This window comes from Antedon bifida, chromosome 4, assembly GCF_963402885.1.
Source record: "Antedon bifida chromosome 4, ecAntBifi1.1, whole genome shotgun sequence".
NCBI lineage: Eukaryota > Metazoa > Echinodermata > Crinoidea > Comatulida > Antedonidae > Antedon > Antedon bifida.
The window spans coordinates 6,072,272-6,100,271 of NC_136229.1; the positions used below are offsets into that span (position 1 = coordinate 6,072,272).

The 28,000-nt window shown below is 33.6% G+C and overlaps 2 protein-coding genes across 3 annotated transcripts in view; both read left to right on the forward strand.

The window, feature by feature from the left end:
• Window positions 1–22,749, forward strand: LOC144840928 (uncharacterized). Its single transcript, XM_078697021.1, has 9 exons — window positions 1–114; window positions 249–332; window positions 11,956–11,973; window positions 14,079–14,192; window positions 15,835–15,957; window positions 19,317–19,463; window positions 20,202–20,354; window positions 22,056–22,217; window positions 22,529–22,749. Exons 2-9 carry the CDS (start codon window positions 260–262, stop codon window positions 22,747–22,749), a joined length of 1,011 nt encoding a protein of 336 aa, XP_078553147.1. The 5' UTR covers window positions 1–114; window positions 249–259.
• Window positions 22,579–28,000, forward strand: part of LOC144839594 (sushi, von Willebrand factor type A, EGF and pentraxin domain-containing protein 1-like) — a 15,291-nt gene continuing 9,869 nt past the window's right edge. For both annotated transcript variants that reach the window (XM_078695024.1, XM_078695025.1), the window contains exons 1-11: window positions 22,579–22,717; window positions 23,151–23,316; window positions 23,644–23,811; window positions 24,117–24,281; window positions 24,624–24,788; window positions 25,127–25,291; window positions 25,618–25,782; window positions 26,280–26,444; window positions 26,650–26,811; window positions 27,167–27,328; window positions 27,676–27,837. In XM_078695024.1, coding sequence (XP_078551150.1) covers window positions 23,181–23,316; window positions 23,644–23,811; window positions 24,117–24,281; window positions 24,624–24,788; window positions 25,127–25,291; window positions 25,618–25,782; window positions 26,280–26,444; window positions 26,650–26,811; window positions 27,167–27,328; window positions 27,676–27,837 — 1,615 coding nt within the window. In that variant the 5' untranslated portion in view covers window positions 22,579–22,717; window positions 23,151–23,180. The remainder of the gene's footprint in view (window positions 22,718–23,150; window positions 23,317–23,643; window positions 23,812–24,116; window positions 24,282–24,623; window positions 24,789–25,126; window positions 25,292–25,617; window positions 25,783–26,279; window positions 26,445–26,649; window positions 26,812–27,166; window positions 27,329–27,675; window positions 27,838–28,000) is intronic.

Here is a 28,000-nt window from a genome sequence, read left to right on the forward strand (position 1 = left end):
GCGAGGGAATTCAGTTTCGGTTTTCATTTTAAGTACCCAGTTGATAGTGGAGAGTGGGCGGATTTTATCTGTCAGATCGGGGGAACTTATTTGATACCGTCATCGGGTAACAGAGTAAGTAGGCCTACTTGCTACTCTTGGGTGTCTTAACCTTACAATACGATTTTCTGAAGGGAATTTATTTATATTTCAAGTTTATTTATGAGAGTTTATTTTGTTTAAATGTGTTTCCTGTTTCATGTTTGCAGGCGGTGTCGTTATGGCTCCAGTTTTGTACCGATTCGGACCACTTCTCTTGATGTTAGTGTTTGTACAATCGATATCTCAGCATCGTAAGTTTTAAAATTTTGATTTTTTTGCTTTTACATCTTATCATATATAACCCCAACATTATGTTAGGGTGATATTTGTCATATTCATGATAATTATGTATGTAGATGATAATGATGATTTGTAATAACATCACAATAATATTTATCATTATATTATTAGTTGATGAAATTACGATATTTTTAATTAATTCATTAAAATTAATTTTAATTATTTACTACTATTAGTATTATCTACAATAGAGTAAATTATTACGGTTTAAACAAATTTATAACATCACATAATTACTACTGTGTATGTGAATATATAACATAATTATGAATACGACATTACACATACTGGTATAAGAAGGTATTTATTTATAACATAGAATAAACATTAATACAGTTTTAACAAATTTATTAACAATACTCAATTACTACTGTATGTTAATAATGTATAATTATGAATACGACATTAATGCTATACAATGTTACTTATGTTCTCAAATAACTGGTTATGAATATTGTATGATATTAATATCATTGTCTCATTTTTAGTAATATATGACTATGTATATTACTTAAAGCAGCTGTGTTGTATCAAGAAGAACATTTCAAAATTATGTGAAGAAACTATTTATATTTGGTCATCGACCTTGTTCAAAGATTAACTCTCTATCAATTCTATCAGTATTAAAATACGATAAAATCAGTACATCTGTAGCTATGCAATTTCAGTGATATTATCTTAATTGGTCAAACCGTCAAGTCTTGTCTAGAGACTATTTAGAGTCTCAGCTTGGGTCCCCATTTACAAAACGCTCAGGATGTCGAGGTTAGCATTCATTGAAACATTGGATCAATTGATTGATTTATTGTTCTACCTGTTAAATGAATGTATTTTGTACTTTAACCTTTATAGTTTAAAATGTAAAGGTTGTATTTGAATGTCAGAGTTTATTACAGAATTTCTAAATCGAAAAAAGTAACTTTCAATATGTTAGATAGATACGTTTTCCTGTCATTTTGAAGTAATATAGCATATAATATCGCGAAAGATTTTAGAAAATGCTTTCTATGGAACTTTGATAATAAGAACAGTTTTGTTAATTATGAATGGTTTCTAGATATTTAAAATATTTATTTTACACTGGGTGACCTCTTCCGACTTCCCCCAGAGGGTCTAGTGTACAGGACCATGATTAACACACCGGAAGGCGATCCCCTACTCTTTTTGAATAGTGTACCAACAAATATATAATCAACAAAGAGATTAGTACTTTTGAAAATAGAAGAAGAATAAGGTCTATCAATATTCAAGATGGGATTTAATTGTCCGGATTAAACCCTATGAGAATTTACCACAATGCTACTGAGCTGAATGAAACTTTTCCACTCAAACGTGTAGTACCACTCTTTAAAGAATTACCCAAGAGAATCAATGATTCGAAAGACTTGCGTTAAAGGACAGGTGAATAATACCCAAAGCTCCTCTTAGCGTCATTATGTCTCAAAAAGTGTGTTTATATGTTCCACAATTATACACCATAGCAGTTGTAAAATAACACACTAAAAATGAACCAAAAAAACTCCCAGAAATTGGTTTGATTCGTTTAAATAATGGTGTGAAATTCCTGACAATTAAAATGATCCTTTCCGAACATTGAATTTGTTTTTTTACGTGGAGGCCTAAAAGCAAAAAAATAAATAAATATTTCCAAGAAGTATAATTTTGTGTAAAATGCAATACTCGGGGATTTGTTTTCATTTTGCTTTCATTCTTGCCAATTTCTACTTTATGGTGACCCAATAATTAAAATCTCTACATTAGCCGTAAATCTAAGATATTTCTCCTTCCGCGCCTCTTAATGAAGTAAAATTTCGCTCTCAATATTTCAGCAATGTATGTCAAACTAAGAACTACTTAGTATTTTAAAAATCGATTTCTATAGTAATTTCCATGTTCTTAAGTGGTGTATAATAACGAGAAAATCGTATGCATTCTGATACGTGACCAAGAGAACTGAAGCATATGCTTTTACTGAGTGTAAAATAAAAAGCATTTGGACCAAATTTACCCAAATTCGAGGTCAATAACATCTGTACTTTTTACGGTCTTTTAAGTATGTGCAGTTGAATCACTAACAACGTAAATTTAATAAAGATTTTGACTTAACATGTGTTTTAATGACAAAAATGGTAGAGAAAGAGAGGCATTGTGCAAAATCATTGAAATATAATTAAAATAGGGAATACTCTCCCGAATTAATTTAAAATGTTTAAATTAAGTTTACAGAACAGTATTTTTTAAATATTGAATTACAATACTGTCTATTATGTAAATTAAAAATCTCGTCAAGGATTTGATGTGGTAAAGTTTGTCTGTTATAAACCATAATTATACCAATTTCCTAGTCATTTCCCATTTTATTCAGTGGGTTGAACGGATGTGGTACCCTTAATGTACTGTAAAACAACATAGTTCCGGATGTTACATCAGTGAAGAGTCCAGTTGGCTAAAATTAGTAAACAAAGTTTGGTGTAATCTCTGGAAATACGGTACACAAACAAACACCCTAATCCATCTTCCTGGCCAATAATACATAGCTGTAACAATGAAACCATTGTGATCTAATAAAAAGGGAGATGCTTATTCTTAATGTGTAATTTGTGGCAGGGGAACTTGTTAAGGCTTGAGGGCACAATTAGAGAGCACGAGAGCAAGTGGACGACAGAATCAAAATGGAGTTCAACTTAAATTGAACTTAACAACTTCTTTCGTAGAAAGACATAAATTGTACTAGATGGAGAGGAGCAATGACCTTCGTATCGAAGACAGCACATGATGTTCTCATATTTTTATTTATACAATATATATTCTACATTGTCCTGAACAAACTTGTATGTTTTTTCCCGTTTAAGAAGCACTTGATCTTTTCCTTGATCTTTTCTTGATCTTTTCTTTTTTCCCAGGTTGACATAATTTGGTATATACCCGCAAGGCCCTTTAATCTGTTTATTGTTGTTCGTACACAGTAGAGTATTATTCGAAAAGTATTACTGATGCATACCTGGAACTTAAACACTAATAATCCGCATTGTGTACCACCACTAACTCTAGAATTGATTGCTAGGAGATTCGGGAGTTTCACCGTAAAGCCCTTTACTGTTGACTAAACTTGAAGCGGTTATTACATAGGCCTGTATCAGTAATACACCACCCATATACAAAATCATTTACTCATAATTTATTACAAGTGCATGGTACGAGTTGACTACCCTAGAGTATACAGTCAGATCTTGTCAGACAGCGTCGCTAGGGAACTTCCCCACCGTATCCTATCAAACCATCCCTGTATGATGAATCATGCAGATTGCGTCGAGTTATGCTAAAAGTTCCCTTGCTGTTGATTATATCATGCATCACTGTGTATAATTAATTTAGTGACAATTAATTGTAAACATAATACACTTGAAGTGTTCAAGGTCAGAGAGGAACCTTTTTTTTAGCATGTGTAGAAAGTTTAGGAGTACTGTATAGCATGAAGGTGTATAGCAAGTAAGATTTGGCAAGTGATAATTGGCAAATTAAAAGCGACGGATCATTCCAACTGTAGCTTGTGATTGGTCAAATAACTTGCGTTGCGCAAACGTCATTGCGTTATGTCAAACAAGTGTGGTATGAGATAAGGCCAACTTTAAAGACAACACCAATACCACAATCATTATGTAGTTACAGCCAGGTTGTAGTAAAACACTTTTTAATTGTGTTTAATACTTTTGTGAATTCTAGTTATTGTTTAACTTACTAAACGTTCCCCCAGTTGGCCTTGCCTTTTGTAATCTATAATCCGGACACAACGTTTTCTTGTTTACATTTAGTAGACACATCTGAAAAGTAAACGAATAAATTTACAAAATAGAAATGTAGTTTTTATTGAAAGTGAAATTAAAATAGATGGCCTGGATATAATATTTCGAAATATAAAGAAGGGAATTTTTTTTTAAACTTTTTTAACAACATTTAGTCAAAACAGAGCGATATGCCTACCCTGATATTTATAAAGTTTCCTTTTCTCCTCCCAGTTAAATTGTTCTACCTTAACCGAACCTATTGTGCAAGAAAGAGATTTTTACTATTATATTATTTTCGGACACTCCGATTATTATTTGATTCGGTTTTTACTTGGCAAAATAGAATTTTGCCAAGTATAATGCTAACAAGATATTTTGAATTTAAAAAACAAAAACAGTATCGAATGCGTTTTTTTTATGCCAAATGCTATACTCTGGGTATATCCGATGTACATTCGAATTAGCAGTGGTAATGGTTTGGAAGAATTATACCGTACTCACACCCCACCCATCTCATCTCGATTGTCATTATGGATGTGTTTTAAACAGCTGTTGAACGTGAAATCGAAAGTTTTTTGTAATGCATGAATAATAGGCCCCGTTTTTATGGAGGTTCTCGCAAAGGCCAACCTGTTCTTCTTAGACCTAATTTTGTTTAAAGAATTTTAAACTTTTAAACTTTTCAGGAAATGACACATAATACATTCTTAGAATGTTTCTTATATTATATATATTTAATATTTATCTTGTGACGTCACATACCTGTTTTTAGAAAACTTCTGTCTGGTCGGTCTAGTCTGTATAGACCAATTTTTACAACGAATCTTGTGACGTCACATACTACCAGTTTAACTTTTAAACTTTAACTTTTCTTATTCTGGTCTGTATATAGAACCCGATAGGAACCCGTCTAGTTCCCTTGGGAAGAAATAGAGGCAATTTTTCTCTGTTCATACACTCATTTTTGCAAACATTGACTAATCTTGTGACGTCACATACTACCAGTTTAACTTTTAAACTTAAACTTTTCTTCAGTCAGGTCTGTATAGAAACCCGTCTAGTTCCTCTGTGAAGAAATAGAGGCAATTTTCTCTGCTCATACACTCATTTTTGCAAACATCTATGTTGAGTAACGAATCTTGTGACGTCACATACTACCAGTTTAACTTAAACTTTTCTTTTCTTCTGGTCTGTACACATTTAAAACCCATTTAGTTCCCCTGGAAAGCATTAAAGGCAATGTCTCCATATTTTTACAAACATTTAAACGACTCTTGTCACTACAAGTTTAACTTTTTAAATGTTAACCTTTCTTATGGTCTGTAGGCCTATAGAAACCTGTTTTAGTTTCCCTGGAAAGCATTAAAGGCAATGTCTCTAATGACTCTTGTGACATCAGTGTCAGTTTTAACTTTTTAAACTTTTCTTCTGGTCTGTATACAAACCCGTTTTAGTAATAAAAGCAATGTCTCTGTATTAACTAATTTTTCAGTGCAACCCAACACATACGAATATTTTTGTCATTAAATAACGGATACTTAGAATAATACTATTTATCACGGTTTGTAAAGCACACCTATGAGACTGTGGAGAAATATAATTGTATTTTTATAGTACTTTCCGTTTTTAATGCGAATGTAATTGGTTTTGTCTGTGTTTACAGCACCGTAATCGCTCCCAGTGTTCCTCTTTTATCAATATATTTGTCTAATTTTATTACAATAATGAACGTTAATGTATTCCCATAACTGTTATTTTATATACAGTAATGTGTAAATTCTTCCCACCTGAATTAGTGAAATGTAGGCCTACTGCACCGAATACACTCACAGCACGTGTGAGTGATGTGCCCATATATGGTAGTCATATGCTTAAATATGGTAGTAATATGACATCATCATATATGGGCACATCACATTTTTTTCACATAAAGTTTGATAGACAGAGCTTTAGACATTTCCCCGGTCGTCTTATCACCTTGTTAGACTTCCAGTTTCCATTCTCACGTATTATAGGCCTACCTATGAAACTCCAAGTGTGCCAAAATACTTGTTAGTCTACCAGTTTCCATTCCCACGTATTATACCTAACTAATTCGCAAACGAAACAAACATGTTTATTAAATTTGTCGAAAATTGTAGTAAAGATTAACAAGAATATTCATGTTTTAACTTTAAATGATTAATAGATAGGCCTAGTTCATTTAATTGTTAGCTCCTTCTTCTGGAGGCTGCTCCAGTAGGCCTATACTGCTGCGTTATGCAGTGTTGTACAACTATAGGCATATACTACTAGACATAGTAGTCTTCTACTTTAGCCTAGATTTGCCCCAAGTCTGTAGTTATTTCGATGCTTTTCAATGTTTGTCTGAAATACAAGCTCAAGTAGTATACGTATGAAACGAATATGTGCCAAATTATTTATCTTTTTACTAATATTCAGTCTAAACTCCGTCTGGAACCCCGGACTAACTTTATCCCTACAAGTCCCCTTTATAATTTGGATCAATTCATACCCAACAAGTTTACCTGCGTAAAATCAGTACCGGTAGCATTAGTTTACAGTCTGATAAAAAAAAAACACCCAGCTCAGTTAATTGAGTAATGACATTGATAAGTCTATTAAATACTTCTTATCCAGGGTAGATCAATTGTGCATTTTAAAAATTCTCAGATTAAATCGTGTGCTCATCATTCACTGATACAAAGGACCGATCCTCTTTAGATGATCCAAGGATGCGCTTAGAATACACGTAGAATAGTTCACTGTCGTTTTCCATAGATAAGACACGGTAGGTTTTTAACATACAACAATATTCAATTGCTTTTTTACAATTTCCAAGGATTTTGCGGCTTTCGGATTCGTCTATCTTAGCCATTTTTTTACTGTTATCAAGGTGAAATTACATGAATTTATAATCTTAAAACTTTTTTTCTGTAATACGATTAAAGCTGACCTAGTACTACAGGTTTTAAATTGTCTCCTGTGTTTAAATAAAGTAATAATGTCAGAGTATAAAGTGCTTTAATTAATATTCTGCGCAATTTTCGTTCACTTTGTAACCAGGTACGACTACTAACCCTATCTACGATTTACATGTGATTAAGGTTACTACCAAGAACGCCTTAATAGTATTAATGTAGTATTCATGTTGGTAAATCCACCTCTTTTTGTCAAAGCCTCTTATCAATTACTAAAACGAGAATGTTCAGTGACTATCTGGTGAAAAAAAAGACAAGTGAAAAACTAATGCCATCATGAAAATGCTTCCATATGTTCCTTGACTTGACTTTGCATAAATATTTTTTTGCGCCGCTCCTTTAGGCAATTAAATTCGAGAACGGAAGCATTAGGAAACATTTATCATGCGGTAGCTCATAGTTTACTACGGCTGAAAAAAAATGTATTTGGAAACTCTGACTGGGCATGCGCACACCCCAAAGAACGTCTGGGAAAAGAGAGTCTATGAAAACATTTGCTGATAAATATTGAGATGCATGTAGACGGTAGTTTTCCTGAGATTAGCGGCGTTTTTTGTTAACAATATTTCTTGTTTTAAAGTATATAAAACGGTCGTGGTAGTCTTCGTAAGTAGGAGTGAAAGTTGAAAACAACGTACAGATGACCTTGCGACCTGTCACGTAAAAATTCCCCTGTCCAAGTTTGCCATCATTCAACCCTCAGGGACTACGATGATGATTATAGACCTACGTTATATTAAGACAATGGATGCCGTCCAAATCCTTAAAATATGGCCCACGGTCGTACAAATATAGGCCGAGATTATTATATCCAACTAGTATTCTTATTACCCTTGGTAAGAAAGTATATAGGCTATGTTTATGAAACTTTATAGATTAGAACAATTTGCTTTTTGAAGAGTGAAGGGGAACGTCATCAAAAGTGGTAAAGACAGAAACGCTGCGGCTTGTCACGTTTAGGAACCCCGTCCAAGTTGCCGTCTTTCTAACCCTGGGCAACTTATTGGTAATCGGCAGTAAGTCATCCAGCTGTTAAAATTTGACACAATGATTTGGCTTTAAATATATTTATAAAGTGATTCGTCAATCATACAAAACATATCCGTGAATTAATGACTAACCCCGGGCCTCAAGTAAATGTTGTACATATGACACGTATAATAGGCCTAAAAATAGTGTTTAGATCTTAACAATGTATTTTGTACCCACTTTGTCCACACATTTAGCCGTAAACATGTTTAGATATGATAAATGTTTAGATTATAAACACATTCTAAACATGTAGTCTGTACCCAACTCAACACATCAGTGACGTTTTGATTGTTAAACATGTGGAGCAATATAAAGCCACGTTTAGGTTTTAAACGCGTTTAATTTGCAATGTGTGGAGCTTTTTCCGCCACAGTAAAATTGTATGCACGCAACGCTAAACACGTACCTAAATATGTTGACTGCTAAACATGTGGAGGAAAACAACATGTAGCTGTAAACAAGCTAAACGTGTAACTACGTGTTTAAAAGCTCCACACTGTTTTTACAGTGATATGTTGAAATCACGTGAATAAATAATGATGGTTAGGCCTATGAATAATTTACATTATTGAACACTTTATTTTTTTGGTTTCTAAATCTTTGTTTCAGGTTTATGATAACCAGATATGTTTTCTTCAACCATGTATTTCTTTTTTATAGATAACATGCCCATTTTACAGTAAAAATAATAACCTCTGGGCCTAGTGGTTTTATTTACCCAAACAACATTGGTGGTATTAAATTTATAAAATGGTTTCTAAGCTGTTAAATCACAAGTTCCGGGTTCGATCCTCGTTCTGCTCATTGAGTAGCCAATCCAAGTTGTGATGGCGCTAGTTCTTTTCGTTATACGTAATTAATATAGAATAACGTAATAACGATATAAATTACGTAACACGCTGGAAATCCATTGTTCATTGGTGGTACCGGTGGATAGCCGAATGGATATTTTATATTTTAATCTTATTATATTAATTTGTAACAGGCCACCGTTGTTGTAAATGAATTACTTTGTACTCGTCCTATCGGCATATTACGCTAGTACATATTTCGTAAATACAGTGCCAGCAGCCGCATCAAATTGTACTTCTAGTTTTAATCTGTAATAATCATAGACACTGTTTCGTGGAACTTTCCTAGATACTGTATAACGATACAGTTCATTAAATAGGCTGAAGTAAGAGAAATCGAATAGATTTAATGTCACTTTTCGTTGAAATAATGAATATAGTACTAATGAGTATAATGGGTTTGTTCATCCAAACCGTAATTTATATTTCACACATTGTGTATATGGATGTTGTTATCTAAACGTTAATAACTGGATGGCCGTTAAAATGCAATGATATGTGACATAACCAGTACACGAAGTGTTCTAATTTCTTCCATTTGGTTAAGCGTGGTTTCCACTAGCGACGCAACATAACGCAACGCTACGACGTATTGACGCAAAGTGATGTATTGCGTAATAACAAGTGGGAACCGACAACGCAACAGTGCTGCAAACATCGCAGGTTTGATTTCACGCAGGCGGGGACAAACACAATTATTGGAAGGGCATTTTCTTACGTTGCGTAGGTTGCGCTACGTTGCGTCGCTAGTGGGAACCACGCTTTAACTTACATTGAGACAAACAAAAATCACATTGTATTTCCATAAAGAAAACGAAGCCTAGTTACTGCAGTAACTGTAATAGCATAATTTTGGCATGATCTATTTCAATTATTTTACTGTTACTTCTTAAATTTTATAATATGAATTATTTTCTATCATTGTACATGGGTCAGTGGCCTACATACTATTGAATAGATGAATTTATCATTAGTTTCTCATAATTCAAAAATTCTTTGATATAAAATTATTTTAAATAAACGTGTATCGACGGTGGTTTCATTTTGTATGTAAATCATGCAATTATTATCTTTATGTATGTCAACTATTGGCGTACTAGATAAAATGGAGAATTAAGAAGCGATAATGCGAAAATCGATAGTTTTGCTCTTTTGTGTTTTTGTTAGTTACCATAGGATGACCTGACCTGAAAAAAAACACAATTGCATTACTAATGTACATTAAGATGAGAGAGAATAATAAAGGCATTTGTCACGTAATAAATTAACCTAAATAATGAATTTTACTGAAAAATCAATTCGATTTGGAAAAAATAATTGTAAGATATACGATGTAATAATAGCTTTATGATCATTTATTGTTTTTTTATTTCAACAAGATTTGTATAACATGTTTTCCTTCGTGCAAGACTAATATTTTAATTGTTATGGTTTAAATAGTTCGGTCTTTCATAAACCTAATCAATAAAGTTTAATGAAAAATCAATTTGTTTGAAATGTAATGTAATATTGTTAAGCTGGGTAATTTTTTTTAAATTGTTTTCTTTCGTGCGATCTTAATACTTTAATTGTTTAGATTTTAATAATATTAATGACTTAAGCCTTGTTCACATAGAATTGCGGCAATATCCCAGTAAGCAAGCCGGTATTATTGCCGGTCCAGACCCATTCACACAGAAGGTAATATTACGGTAATTAGACGGCTGAGTTCAATCGCAGTTGACTCTCGATTGACTCTTGGTTGACTCTCGTTTGACTCTCGGTTCTTTTCGGAAACCAGTGTACGTAGTTTGGTCGCAAGCTAGCTGACTCGCTTATTGGTGCATGGCTATAAAGAACTTTTAGATAAGTCACGTACATCTAGTTTGCACAATTGCTTATGTGCCAACAAAAAACTAGCATAGGCCTACATCTTTCGTGATAAGGAAGGGGTTACACCGAGTCAAACAGTCCCATGGCGTGTGGCTAGATGACTTAGTCCATTTTTACTGCTGCTGCATGGACATGACTATAGTCTAGGTTCTATGCAGCATTTCGACATATAATACTTGCGCTGCCGATAAAAATAGACTGGTACCCTGTGGGCAACAACATTTTGGGACCAGTCTAGGATATGACGTGTCCATCAGGGAAGAGCATTTGATTCTAAAGTGTAAATATTGTACACATAGCGTGAGACCTAGTTTATCTGAACTATATAAATCGATATATTTATTATTATTATTATTATTAATATAGTCTCCTACAATTATTATTACGTTTTGTTTCGTGTTACACTGCAATATTTGTATTGTCTAGTTTTGTAGTAAATAATAATTTAGACTTATTGATTATTAAATTGTTATTATTAAATCGCGTGCATATGTTTTTTTTTAATGAGCTATTAATTATGATGGGATTAAATTTACTTTAAATATACTGTATCGATTTTTTAATACAACGTTTGGTCACGTGGCTGCTTTCAACGTACTAAGCATGATCCAATAATACAACTTTCCACGGACAACAGCATTATTCAGACAACTCTGTTATTTCTAAAAAATAATGTTTATTCTTATCATGGAAAACCTCAACAGAAAAATGGCGTTTGTCTTTAAAAATGTCCAATTGGAAACTTTGATGTTTGCCTGAAATTTATTGGCAAATCGAGATAATTATTTCTATAATTATTTTCAATTATAGTATTCACCTTTAATACGGTTACAGGTAGTGAACATACACCTGGTATTATGCTAATTACCAATAAGAATACAAAGGTGACAAATATCGGCACCCGCAGGGATCTGGTTTTGTCATTTATGATTTTTGTTACGTTCTGCAGTACAGTATAATGTCTACTGTTTATGCTCAGTATAGTAATATATACAGCAAATGTGTATTAAAATCCACTGTTTATTACCGCTTTCTCTTATTTTAATGTTTCAGATAACATAGAAGAAACAGGTCAGTTTGATAGATATTCTCTTACAAAGCACGCTAACAATGTCTAACAACACTGTATTTATTTTCAGATGAAGCCATATCACATTTTCATTATGACGTCGTATATGTTTTTTTTACTCGTATGGAACGTCAATAGCGCAAATATTGCCAAAAAAAGACCGATAAGAAGCAAATACTTTTTTGGGGTTACTATTTTGAAAGTTTAAATAATCGAAAACATAATATCATAACTAACAATGATGCTAATTATTATAAATATTAATAGAAATAATGAAAACCGATTTTAGAGAAATACAATACAGTACAATTAAGATAAATATGTTTGTCAATACGGGATGGACTAAAGCCCTGTCTACACTATCAAACTTTATGTGACAACAAAATGTGATGTGCCCATATATGGGCATGATGATGTCATATCACTATCATATTTGGACACACACTTTTTTGTCAAACTAGTTTGATAGTGTAAACAGAGCTTTGGAATGAAGAAGTATGCACAAATGTTACACGTCACGTGTCTTGTGCGTAAGTAAGTAATTCCATTCAAGGACCAGATAACATATTTCTTTGGTCTGTTTTTTTCTATTTTAAACTATTTAGATTGTACGATGTTTCCGATAATACATCATAAATAACTTTAGTTTCGTATATTATAACCTACAATGTAGAATAAAAATAATTCTATTAAAATGAAATCTCGCCAAAATGATAACACAATCACCGTCAAAGAAATCGATTCAATTCAAACGTGAATATGAAATGACAGGGAAAACTTGATAAGCAATCCAAATTGTTGCTATTTCATCATCGGCGTGTGCCATAGCAGATAGCCGATGGAGCCAGTTGTTTTTTATTTTCAAATTATGCTTTATTCATACACATTACTGATATGAATATGAAATATTATATAACTCACTACTGATTATGCAGTTGATATAACAAGGCATGGCGAATATCATTAATGTTTAATATTAGGCTTAATGTGTAACTGTCCACGCTTGTCACGCCTATACATCCATTAATGTGTCTTGCTCAACGAACTAAGTACTTTACAGATAACATGATTGTTGTTGTAACTCTACGCATATCTGCACATTACATTCGATTGAAAGTACATTATTACTAATCTGATTGACGTGATAACTAACTAAATAAGCACTAGTTTTTAAGCTATGTTGTGTTCTGTTGTGTTTTTCATCAGCAACGTTTCCATTTTCCTAATCTTTGGTTATGTTAGATCCTTATATGGGATATTTTTTTTTTCAATAACATCACTAAAACATTTGCAACACATTGCTCGAAGTACTGTCGCATCATCACTGTGTGACCAGGTATGGAACGCCATAGAGAAAAACTTTTCTATGTCTTTTTTGGCGTTACCTCTATCAGCAATGTTTCCATTTTGTACCTCTTTGGTTAACATACATCAATAATGGGGAACTGCAGTTCTTTTTGATAACATCACTAAAACAGTTGCACTGTGTGACCAAGTATGGAACGTCATGGAGACAAAACTTATGTTTATTTGATTTCCATCAGCAATGTTTCCATTTTGTACCTCTTTGGTTATCGTACTCAACAATCCTTATGTGGGATATTTCGTTTTAATAACAGCACTAAAACATTTGCAACCCATTGCCCGCAGCATTGTCGCATCATCACTGTGCGACCAGGTATGGAACGCAATAGAGTTTATTTGACTTCAATCAGCAATGTTTCTATTTTGTACCTTTTTATGGTTATGTTAGATCATAACTCCAGTGCTATTACAGTCATTTGTGATTATATTCTTTTAGTAACTACACTATATAACAAAGTACTGACACATTGTTTTATCAGGTATGGAACGTCATAAAGAACAACCCCTTTAATTGTATACCTTCTTGAATAATCATAAATACTTTATTTTCAGTTTGGATTTTTTACCAACGAAACTAAGTGATGGTAATACTTTTTGTAGCAGTATGGCAGGCAGCAGTTAACATTAACGAATGCAAAGCACGGCGGACCACTTTTGCAAATGATTTCACAAATCTACTAATAATACTAATAATCAGATTAACATTATTTACTAATATTATTATTACACTGTTTTATTTTAGTACCAGATATATGCAATGTATCTCGATGTAAACACGGCGGAACATGTATCAGCTACGGGGACATGTATATGTGTAAATGTGCACCAGGTTATTCTGGAGTTATGTGTGAAATAGGTAAGAAAACTGTCATGTTTCTTAACAGTAAAATGTTATTGAATATGGGACGCCGATTGGAACATTCTACCGTCAATTTTGCACCACTTTGTTACTATCGAATTATCACGATACTTTTGCTGACACGATGGTGTGTTCCTAACTAATATTAATTATTCAAGAATCTAATAGAGTTTAAAATAATCGAAATAGAATATAATTTAAAGATAACCTTAAATCTGAATGGATTAAACCATTGATTCCCACAGGGGTCTTGTTTTAATAATTAAAGATAAATATATAATTGACAAACACTAGTTCAACCTTGTCGTTAATTATTCTAGTTACGTTCGAAATGTAACATTTACACAGACAGGGTAAGCCATGATGAGTAGGTTAATTTTCTTATGTAGACATTTATATTAAAATGGAAATGATTAATTCGTATTAAGCTAACCTTTAGCTTTCTACTTGTGTATCATCTGTGTATCCAGTCAGGTTTATCCCTAGGCTAAGAAGACGTTCGATCTCTCTTGTGAGGCCGAGTCGAAGGAGCTGAGGAGGCTATAAAAGATGCATTAACAAGCAAATTTTACATTATAATGTTGTCATTAGAATAAATTAAAATCAAATAAACCAGATTTACGACCTAAAGAAGATATTTATATTTATATCTCCTTATTCATTCATTCAAACAATTTATGAACAACAGTATGTTAATATAATGCACAGGTATATGTATATACAGTATAATGCAAAGCCTCATTTGAGATTCATATAATGATATAGTCTTGTATTTGATTCATTCACATCCAACAGTGTATACACCAATTACACAGTGCTGAGCTGTACAAGGTAGCCACACTAAAGTTTCTACCATAAGTTTATGTATATAGACGAACCAACGCTTAATTTCCCATTCGAAGGACGAAGTTGAATGTTTCCATTATGAAAAAACACGTCATCTCACATAACATTAAACATTGTCCAATCTGGCTCTATATACAACATTTCAAAACTTATTATATTTACATTCGGCTGTCACGGTATATAAGCTGTCATTCTTCCTTCAACACTAACAGCAATGACAGCAAACAACCTCCAAGTTCCGCTTCCACAAGACTTCTTTAACCTACCCTTATGATTGCTCTTTTCCTTAAACGTCCCCTTTTTATTAGCTACAACGTTTTCTAATAATTTGACATTTCTCTTTATTTTAATATATAATTACTTTACCCTTCACACTCTTAACTTCTAATTTTGTCATTCCCTTTCCTAATTTGAGACTTGTCTTCAAATCTACTTTCATATTTTCCAATAATTATAATTTCTATAATACTAATTTCCTTAATTTTTCTCATATTTTAGGATCTTGTTTCCTCTTCCAAATACAAGTTTAGCTCGTTCATAGACGTGTTAATTACACTTGCTCCTGACTGTTTATAAATTGATAAATATTTTGAACAGATATACATAATTATTATGAAATTAATACAATTAATAAAAAGCCAAAATGATTATACAAAACTTAGGTAAAATAGATATTGTCAAATATTTGGATAGTGGATTAAACGTGGTATGATAGGCCTAGGTAGGCTTTGTATTGTTATGTGAGAAGTGGAAAAGAAGAAAAGAAAATTAAATCTTCTATTTTGCCTTACAGACACAGACCCTTGTTCACCAAATCCTTGTAAAAATTCTGGAAAATGTACAGTAGGCCTAACAAAGGAAGACACGTTCGTTTGTGAATGTCAAGCCGGATACACTGGCCGTACTTGTGATATGTGTAAGTAAATAGTTAACACGATTTTTGATGTTATTATACGTCAGTAATACATCCATGTAGACGCGCGCGTACCATGTAAGTGCGCGTATATTGTATGGTACACAAATCATTTGTCCATTTTTGTAAGTACTTTCGAATCTTGATACAATCGTTATTGCAGGGAATAAAACTGCACTAAAGTTAATTTACAGAAAACACCATACATGATCAACAATACAGGTAGCCAAACACTTTCATTTCACAATAATATTTTAGTGTATTCATCAGAACAGTGATTTTCTTTAGTCAATAAAATGTAGGCATTATTTTTACAACAATATCTATGACGTCACAGCTTGCTTTATTATCGATTTTGAATGTGTTGATGTAATGAAATGCTCAAATTTCAAATTCAGAAATCATCTTCATAGTCTTTTCAGATTAAATTTATGAATATAAAGATACTTATACTGAATTAATGATGGGTGGTATGTCTACGATATTCACACTGATTTACCCAAAGGTGTTAGTGTTAATGTTTTTAGACTGAAAAATAATAATAATCAATACATTGGAAGCGTTTCATAGTGCACGCTCCATGGCGTGTCATACATGTATTCTCTTAATATCTGCAAATTGAAAAAACATTGTCTACTCTTTTCACACACATAATTGTCAGTGGATGGTGTGAGTAGTCTAATGTTTAATGGATGAACAAGACAATTAATTAATGCGTCTACCGCCCTTCATGGCGTCTCATACTTTCTTGGAAAAAGAAAATGATTATTTGTTCATGTATTTTAAGTTAGTTAGTTGTAGTGCAATAACCTATTGATTCTGAGATAATATAGATATAGGCCTGCTATACAATACACGAAATCGTATTCACAGCTTCTTAAAGAATGTTCACATTTTTACATTTGGCTTTAGCATTTTAATTAGGTCATGGTCTAACGTAATTAAAATTAATTGTATCCTAACATGATCCTTCATTTCTAGGTCTCTGCGTCATATTCTTCTAAATTAATGTACTTTTGAATTAAATAGTTACACTATAGTTATTATATGTTAATATGATATATTGATAGTTCGTTTGTAATCCAGTCCAGTTTATTACAACTTTTCTCACGTGATACTCTGACCAAGTGGTAGTCTGCCTTTTATTTTTGAACACCCTTTTCACTCAGACTTAATTTCACCTGAGAGCGAGTTTCCCTGACCCATCAAACTAATGTAGGACAGGGCGTTACAGAGAAAAACAGATGCACTTAAGTACGAGGCGCCGTAAGATAATATATTATTAATAATACTACATTATTGTATATTTAATTGCTACCACAAAGTAACGCTTCAACTGTTTTCTCATTATGGTGTTTTTGCTGAAGATGTACACGCCTTAAAAAGGCGCCTTTATTAATTTGTTTACGCTTTGACGCCCCATACCCAAGTCTATTCAATCATGATCGGTTTTCTTTATTCATAAAATATTGAGAGAATATTGACTGTAAATCAGTTGCATTGAACTGTCAGACAAACAGACTCCATTTGCTGTCTTCCTTCTTGAAATTGAATTTTGAAGAATATGCTATAATAATCAATCGTTGGAAAAAATATGTATAAATTATCTTTCGAACTTGGCTATCAACAACATCATCAATTATGAACTTTTATTAATTATTTTCATCATCCTCTTTTTTCATTATCCTCTTTTTTCATTTTGTCTTCTTAGTGCATCATAAATATATCCATCAAATCAGCATTATCTTCTTCCTCCATTTTGTCCATCCTCATTGTGCATCATCAATATATCCATCAAATCAGCATTATCTTCTTCCTCCATTTTGTTCATTCTCATTGTGCATCACCAATATATCCATCAAATCAGCATTATCTTCTTCCTCCATTTTGTCCATCCTCATTGTGCATCATCAATATATCCATCATCAATATATCCATCAAATCAGCATTATCTTCTTCCTCCATTTTGTCCATCCTTATTGTGCATCATCAATATATCCATCAAATCAGCATTATCTTCTTCCTCCATTTTGTCCATCGTCATTGTGCATCATCAATATATCCATCATCAATATATCCATCATCAATATATCCATCATCAATATATCCATCAAATCAGCATTATCTTATTCCTCCATTTTGTCCATCCTCATTGTGCATCATCAATATATCCATCAAATCAGCGTTATTTTCTTCCTCCATTTTGTCCATCCTCATTGTGCATCATCAATATATCCATCAAATCAGCGTTATCTTCTTCCTCCATTCTGTCCATCTTCATTGTGCATCATCAATATATCCATCAAATCAGCATTATCTTCTTCCTCCATTTTGTCCATCCTCATTGTGCATCATCAATATATCCATCAAATCAGCATTATCTTCTTCCTCCATTTTGTCCATCCTCATTGCGCATCATCAATATATCCATCAAATCAGCATTATCTTCTTCCTCCATTTTGTCCATCCTCATTGTGCATCATCAATATATCCATCAAATCAGCATTATCTTCTTCCTCCATTTTGTCCATCCTCATTGTGCATCATCAATATATCCATCAAATCAGCATTATCTTCTTCCTCCATTTTGTCCATCCTCATTGTGCATCATCAATATATCCATCAAATCAGCATTATCTTCTTCCTCCATTTTGTCCATCCTCATTGTGCATCATCAATATATCCATCAAATCAGCATTATCTTCTTCCGCCATTTTGTCCATCCTCATTGTGCATCATTAATATATCCATCAAATCAGCATTATCTTCTTCCTCCATTTTGTCCATCCTCATTGTGCATCATCAATATATCCATCAAATCAGCATTATCTTCTTCCGCCATTTTGTCCATCCTCATTGTGCATCATCAATATATCCATCAAATCAGCATTATCTTCTTCCTCCATTTTGTCCATCCTCATTGTGCATCATCAATATATCCATCAAATCAGCATTATCTTCTTCCTCCATTTTATCCATCCTCATTGTGCATCATCAATATATCCATCAAATCAGCATTATCTTCTTCATATTGTTTTTTATAAACATGGTCATCATCTTTCCACCCAGGTGTATAAAATGCGTACCGGTTAAATAAAGACAAATTTGCGCTGATTACTAGCTGCATTATTATGGAAGTATGTTTCCATACGTGTTTGATGACCGGGGTAATAATGTGCAAAGCATTGAGAGTTTGCTTATAATGCGCTATATAAGAATGAACTATTATTATTATTATCATTCTATTGTCATTAGTAATCCCTATGATGAGGTCATAATCATTATCTTCATTTTTTATTATCACCACACAGCGTGTAATCAATTGAAATAATACTATTCAAACCTATTATTATGTTATACAGCTCCTTGTGATAAAGTATGCTCTATGATCTATTCGCCCGTATGTGGATCTGATATGTTTACCTATATATCCGAATGCCAGCTACAGAGAACAGTGTGCAACAAGCCCTGGTTAAAAGCTATTGATGATAAACCATGTAAAAGTGTAGGTGAGTTTACCGGGAATTGTCTCATTCCCAAACAAACTGAATGAATTCTGCTCATTCCCAAACTGTCAACGAGGATATTTCTCATTCCAAAACTTTTCGAGATTTTTCTCATTCCTCAGAGAGTCCATCGGGATTTTGCTCATTCCTCAAAGAATCCATCGGGATTTTGCTCATTCCTCAAAGAGTCCATTGGGATTTTTCTCATTCCTCAAAGAATCTATCAGGATTTTGCTCATTCTTCAAAGAGTCCATCGGGATTTTGCTCATTCCTCAAAGAATCCATCGGGATTTTGCTCATTCCTCAAAGAATCCATCGGAATTTTGCTCATTCCTCAAAGAATCCATCGTGATTTTGCTCATTTCAAAACTTACCGGGATTTGATTTATTCGCAAACTTATCGGAATTTTGCTCATTCCTCAGAAAGTCTATCGGGATTTTGCTCATTCCTCAAAGAGTCCATCCGGAATTTGCTCATTCCCAAACCCAAACCGGGATTTGATTTATTCGCAAACAGTCTACTGGGATTTTGCTCATTCCCAAAACCGGGAATTCGCTCATTCCCCAAACCGGGAGTTTGCTCATTCCCCAAACCTGGAAATTGCTCATTAAAAAAATGAAAAAAAAAATGTCTTAGCTAATATTATATGCTTCATAATGCGACGGGAGTAAGATTTAGCTTTTATCATTGATTGATTGATTGATTGCCAATTACGTTCAATGTTATTCTATGTACTTAGGATGTAAAACATTATGTGCTCCAACTCCTAAACCTGTATGTGGTACCGACTGCGTCACGTACACGAATGAATGTGAACTTGATAACGAGCGAAAATGCGAGGCTCAGCAGTACCCAGTGCAGCTAACAAAATCTTACAACGGAGACTGTAGAGGTGAGTGTTCAAATAAATATGCAAATTAAGCATTTTATGCAAATTATATAACATCGGTATGCAAATTATAATTATATTGATATGCAAATCATTATTTAAAATCTGTTGCTATGACCAATTTTTACATAGAGGTTATTAAATCGTAGTTGATTAACATATTAATTACCTCTAATTAGTATGCAAACAAATTCATCAAAATGAAATTTTCAAATATACGGTACATCATGATAATTACATAAAAGTAATGTCTACTTTATGAAGACGAAACAGCAAATATGTGTATTTTTTTAGAAGAATAGAAGTAGGGTATGGCTACATTAAATAATCAAATTTACATTTACATACTAGAAATAAAAACAACTATCGACTAAATATTAAAATTCAATCTTATTCTCAACTAGACGCAAATATTGGAATAGTTTTAGTGTTAATCATTTTAAATCACAGATCTCATATCCGACTGTGGCAGTATAATAATATAATAGTATTATTTTGTAATATCACTTTATTTTTGGGGTGGGTACCGTGGGCAATGCAATTTTTATTTATCTACTTGTCATTTTTGTTCTTTGTATTTTTGTAAAGGTTTACAGCGTTTTTCAGACGTTGCCTTTGTTGTATGTCCATAATCATAATATTGTATTTGTCTTTTTGTTTGTTTTTTTGCGATTATGATGGAAATAAAGTTTGATTGACATTGTGTGGAATGTAATCGAATGATATGCAAATGAGTATATGCAAATGTGATTACAGTTGTATTCAAGTGATTAAAGTTGTACTCGTATATTAGGAGGAAGAACATGATGTAAACTATGCCAATGGTTTCAAATAAAGCTTCCTGTCTTTGCAATCTGATTTCCTTAGCTTGGGGAAATCCAAACACTTACTCCACTAAAACACACCGCTAGCCCCCCAGGTTGTATTTTATGTTGCATACCTGAAAACACTCGAAATAATCACAATTATACTATTCACGTTCCAATCGATCTGTTCTGTAATTACATTAAGTCACAGATGTGATACGGTACCGTATTTATTAGGCTGTAAAATATAATTCTAGCTTACCTTTTCCGCATGTCTTTAGGTTCAAACTCTCCTCATTTGTGGAGAATTCTTTCTGCCACAAAATGTACTTTGATAACCATAGTAAATTTAATCACACATCAGATGTTGATTATCCTGAAACATTAATGCGACAGAATACATTTATATGTCAGTGCTGTAGGTTCAAGATGATTAAGCATCTAGTATTATTCATTATGCCTAATAGCGAAATGCATGTAATGTTCTCTTCTTGTTACGGTTATTGCTAACTAAGTAACTGCAACATACAAACACTCGGTGTAATATACAGACAATATTCCTACTTCAGAGTCCAAATTCAATTACAGTAATTGGTATTCTCTCAAAACAAAATGCCTATAACATTATAAGGTGTACTTTGCTTTGAATTTTAACTCGTGAGAAAGAACTAGGCATCAGGAGTGTACAGTACTTTCATAATCTGTAAGATTTTAAAGATAACTGACAGTGTACATATATCTAGTAAGATTACATTGTTATAAGATTACATTGTTATAAACGTCTATTTTATGCTCAATTGAACTTGCAAATTGATTTCTAAAACTTTAAAATGCAATTTATATATCTTTAGAAAAAGGCTATTGTTGACGTATACGGATTATTTTCTTTATTTTGTAGCATTTAGTTGTGACATACGTCGACCGTATAAATGCAGTAAGTGCCTGTTACTAACCGGTCGAGTATGTGGCTCAGATGGTAAGCGCTACAAAAGTGAATGTCACTTGTTGATCAAGGCTTGTTCTAATCCTGGACTGAAGAAAGTTGATTGTAAGTATATAAGTATATAACTTGAGCAGTACACATTTCTTTAAAATGGAGCTGCACAACGTTTTGTCATAATGGTAAAGACCTTTTCTGTTCAATATTACGGTAGACATATTTGTCTTTTTTGTATCACAAACCTTGGTGCCACCTGAGTTGACAGATCTCGTCCATTTTGAATTGTTAGACCCTGCTTCTTGTTCGAAACTTTCGTAAATTGTGGTGACCGTGGACAATTATTTTGTCATAATATCTTCAAAAGCTACGTACCCATTGTTGTCAATTTCTTTGGTTAAAGCCTCGTCATTTTTTCGTTTCTCTTCTCGCAGGCAAAAGAAAGGGAAATTGTACAATTCCAACTGATCTGAACAATGTCATAGCTAGAGGCTTGTACCCAGGAGACACGGTTCCAGTAGGCACAAGGATTGTCTTCTTCTGTAAAAGTGGTTACACGATGAAGGGTAATGCCGAGGGCAAATGCAAACTTGGAAAAAGAATTAAACCACCAAAGTGTTATGGTAAGGACATTTCTATTTCATCCGTGACGTAACGAATAGACAGAACATGCGCATTAAAGTGCGTTTGTGGTATCTTTTACGATGTTTAAAGGATTTTTTTTAAATAGTTATATTAGCTCTTGTTCTTTTCGAAATTTTGATCATGATTTTCTAATGTTTGAGGAGATTGATTGTGTTATTATTTTCTACTTTCTTTCACTTTAAAAAGCATTTCATTAAAACCTACTGTGGTTTTATGATGGGATGCCTGAATGTAATCAGAATAGTTCTAGTCATACTGTAGTCTCAGTTTTGGTATCCTTGGTCACTCATATCTTATCTTATCGTTACCACGTTAGCCTAAACTTATTATTGAACCTGAATATTTCTGATTAACTTGCTAGCTTTTGAAAAAAAAGAACTCGGGTTTTACCAGATATATTCTTTTTTGCAGCAAAATGTGACGATATAACACGTTTTGAAAATGGTGCCTTCAATTGGGCAGTCTACTCATGGAGAGGAGATTTTCTTCTCTTGTAACACTGGATATAGTCTTGTCGGTGCATCAAAGGTTAAGTGCATTAATGGCGATTACTCGTCAGTTATTCCAAGTTGCAAAGGTATGTTCGTGTGTATTGACCACCTGAAAAAATAATTGTTACATTTTTTTAATATGCCATTTAAATGTCACATAATAGTTATTCACTTTGACCAAAAATTGAATCGAAAAAAAAATGTATTTACCTGAAAAACTAATTTAAAGAAAAAATAGTCAAATTGGCTGCCATCCAATGGGTTTTTGGTTGAATTTGATTTTTTTTCGTTTTATACGAGAAAACATTAATTTTTTTTACGGGAAGGATTACCTTTATTATTAACTACAAAATAACCTATTTGTTTATGTGATGGATAGATTTTAAGTTAAAATTAAAGTTCTTTTTTTACAGCTAAGTGCGCACGAATTGATTCGATCTCGAATGGTCAAGTAACCGGAAGTTCTAATTCCGGACAAAGTTATCAGTTCACATGCGACAAAGGGCATACTCTGATCGGCGCTGGAAATATAACATGTACTGATGGTGGTATTTACACTTCGTCAATTCCAGAATGCAAAGGTAATTGTGGCTTGCACACTAACCTAACATAATTATATCATTATAAAATAAAATTGTCAATCAATAAGACTTATATAGTGCCGGTATCCATAAAATAATGTGTTCAAAGGCGCTTGACAAAGTTAAACAGGAAATGCTTCTGTGTACAAGTAGGTTTTCAATCGTATTTTGAAGGTGTTGACGTTTTCTGATTTTCTTTATGTCTATTGGTAGTGTGTTCCACAAAATGGCTGCTGCACAGGAAAATATAGCATTATTTACTTGACAATACAAAAAATATTAATTAAATTTGTGTATTTTTACAGCGGACTGCATTCCAATGAAACCGTTGCAACAGGGACAAATTATCCCAGGAACTACACACGGCCAAGAAACTGTATTTTACTGCCTTGCAGGATACACTTTGGAAGGCGTAAACAAAACCAGATGTATTGATGGAAAATACAAAGACATAAAGCCAACTTGTAGAGGTACGAGCATTTAAGGATTTCGCAAAACTTGCTTTGCTACTTTCGTTATATAAACCACAGGCAAATCTAATGGAGTGGGCCACTCGCATTGCCCCATCACCAAATACAATGCGAACGATAGGCTTAACATTTTTCTAAAATGCATTTCATTTTACCATTTTTGGCCCTGGGCCCTTATTTCAAAATCCTAAATACGTCACTGTCTAAATGTTTCATTGGAGAAAATACGTCTTAAGCAAAACTTTAGTGGTTTAATTAACAGAGTAAGTTCGGTATATTTCTTTGTTTTAGTATAGTATAGGTAATAATACTTGGGCAATTGATGTATGTTTGTCTCTCTAGCAAATTGTCCTGAGCCGATATCGCCTAAAAACGGTATCGCTACGGGTGATTCTTATCACGGAGGCACGGTGACGTATACATGTTTCCCAGGATATACGATTGATGGTGTGAAGAATACGGTATGCATTGACGGGAAATATCAAGATTCTCCACCAATCTGCCGTTGTAAGTACGAACTTCTCGCTTGTTGCTGAAAACCTTTCAATTTTAACTTTGTTTGTCTATAATAATAATATCAAGTTATGAATTGTTAATAATTAAATTGTGTGTTATTTTCTAAATGCTGCAGTGAAAGTACAAGGTAAGGTATCATTTATTTATTAACATAATTATTGCTATTGTCTAGTCTTGTTTCATTCCTCGTGATTTATATCTAATCGTAATCGAAACCAACTTTAATCAAATCACTCAAGGTAGATATACCTTTGTCATCAAGGGGATTCGATTGGTCGATTTCTACCACGTGGCCACTGTAGTTCAATTTAAATAACTTTTCTTGACAGCTCGATGTAATGAAGCAGACAAACCACCTAACGGCTATTACGATGGGTCCTTTGAAAATGGTGGTACGATATCCATAAAATGTTATGCTGGATATTCGCTGGTTGGTGACGGCATTATCGCGTGCGTTAATGGTAGATTGAATGGCAGTTTAGACCTATGTAAAGGTATGTTTGAATATTTATTATCATGCGTGTAATATATTCATATTAGTAGTTAATTACCGACTGGATTTGAGAGGATTTCTATCAGATAGCTGAACATGAGCACATGGTTTAATTATCTCAGTGAAATACTTTGCTATAGTACACTCTCTGAGCCACAACATATAACAATGAGTAGACATTTGTTGTCCATATTCGTACCTTTTCCACCTAAATAACACTTTAATTAATGGAACAGAAAAATAATCAGCGCCTGTGTTATATAAAATACGTTAAATAATAAATAAATATATCTGTAGTTGAATAATCATGTTCCAATTAATTTGCAGCTGATTGTATCTTGCCTAGCCGTCCTCTTAACGGTGACGTGTCTGGTGACCTTGTCCACGGTGGGCAGATAACTTACACATGTAATGGAGGGTACACACTAGATGGTGGTAATACAGCAACATGTATTAACGGTAACTTCCAGGGAACTGAACCTGTATGTCGAGGTACAGTAAGAGAATAACTTTTCTAGCCACTTAACATTTATTCATATTCTGCTCACCAATTTAACCTCTCGTCAAGCTTTATTTCTTGATCCGAAAGTTCATTGTTTGACTACGAAACATTGGCTTTAAGACTGCCTAGGCAACGTTACATCTTTCGCTCTCTGCGACATTCGGTTTGTGTTTTTAGGGGAAGGTGGCTGCGTCATCATACGTGCTATAGATTCTGCTCACAGCAGTCACTTGTATACGTTGTAGTCTCTAATTGTTTTACTTTTTACTTACTTTTTTGACTTATTATTATACCATACCATTTGAGATTTATGTTATGTTATGTTATTTATACCAACTTATATACCAAACTGCGTCCGTAAACCGGAAGGATGTTGAGAATATAAGTTGAAGTTAATTACGTGTATTGTGACCGTTAACTTATGTCCTACAGTTTAGAAATAAAGTAATATTGTTTTACCAACTGTAGCTAATATTTTTAATTATAGAAAATTGTGATACATCAACATCCATTCCCTATGGAACGTATACCGGTTCTCTGATTCATGGCGGATCAATTAAAGTCACGTGCGATCTTGAATATACACTTGTTGGTAATAGAAAGATACGGTGTATGGACGGTCAATTTACGTCCAGCCTGAATATATGTAAAGGTATTGTACATAAGCATTTTGCAACCACGTTTATAATCAGTGCGACAGTACGAGCGCTGTGAAGCGAATGGTTAATTTATTAAAGACTTTTAGAAATAATAATTTATATTCCATAGCTGTTACTGTATATCAGTTGTTCCATTAGGCCACCAACAATCTAAGAAACAAAAAACAATACGTTGATTATCATTATTTGATTCTGCAGCTCCCTGCAACTCAATTTCTCTCGCAAATGGCATTGTGAAGGGAACCTTTTCACATGGTGGAGATATTTACTTTAACTGTGTTCCCGATTACAAACTCGAGGGTGTGGCTGTAACAACGTGTATCGACGGAAAACTTAGAGATGAGTTACCAACATGTCATGGTGAGTTAGAAATTCATTTCAATTATACATTAATACCCAAACGGCGCCCCGTACACGTTCTTACTTATTGCAGACTCTGCAGAAAGACTCGGTGCCATGGGTCTCAAACCCAAGTAAATTCTTCTGACTTGGATCAAATTGTTCACCTTAAGAAGAATACTTCCTCCAAAAATACAGCCAGCTTTTGCCTCCATAGTCTTCGTGTGCAGTCATTACTACCGTACTGAAGAATGTGTCTGTGTTTAATCCAATCATTAAAAAATGTTACTATAATTGTGGTTATAATGTCATTATCTCACATCAATTTAGCAAATGGTCGATGCTTTTTGTAATTGTACTCTGGTTCTTGTTTTAGCTTCTTGCAACTCAGTAAACCTTCAAAATGGCCGTGTGACCGGTGATTTCACCCACGGTGGCAACATTTTCTTCAGTTGTACTGCAGACTATGAACGTACCGGGGTTGCTGTTACAACGTGTAGAGATGGCAGCTTACAGGATCCGTTACCTACCTGCCATGGTGAGTTTGAGTAATACCACAAATTGGCAGCTTCAGATGCGAATGTTGATGGTTCGTTATGTAGGCCTATAGTCTGCCATTTATCTACAGAAGAAAGAGATTACTTATAGTACACCAGTCTGTATCTGAATACCGGTAATCCCTCCCAACCAAAAAATAAACCAAATTATCAGGAGGATTTATGAATCATGTCCAAACTATAGAGGGCGCTATAGTTATTTTTATGCAAAACCATAGAGGGCGCTATTGACATTTTTAATAGAAAACTCGGGAAAGTTGGCATGTCTGCTATTAAAACTTTTAGACTACTAGGATTTTGTTTGGACATTTTTTTTTTCTTATTCCAGCTTCCTGTAGCTCCATTACCATCAGCAATGGTGATGTAACTGGAGATCTCGCACACGGCGGACAGATGGTGTTTAGTTGTGATGCAGATTACCAAATTGATGGAGTTCTCCGGACAACATGCGTAGATGGAAGTTCACAAGATTCTCTACCTACTTGCCGCAGTAAGTTCAATTTCGATGATTATGTCCACAATTTAGAAAAATAGTACCTAACCTAACTTAATACACATGCGTATTCATGTTACCATCTTCCAAATCCCTCTCTACTCATGCGTATAAGCTGACGCTTTCGATTCGTGGGAAATAAGCTTTAGCCATCCGAAAT

Bases quoted from the DNA above. Each gene is read 5' to 3' on its own strand.
- LOC144840928 (XM_078697021.1), top strand. From the start codon at position 260: ATGGCTCCAGTTTTGTACCGATTCGGACCACTTCTCTTGATGTTAGTG. The intron at 14,193-15,834 runs GTAAGAAAACTG...TTTGCCTTACAG, and splicing joins TGGAGTTATGTGTGAAATAG to ACACAGACCCTTGTTCACCA. The intron at 19,464-20,201 runs GTGAGTTTACCG...CTATGTACTTAG, and splicing joins TAAACCATGTAAAAGTGTAG to GATGTAAAACATTATGTGCT.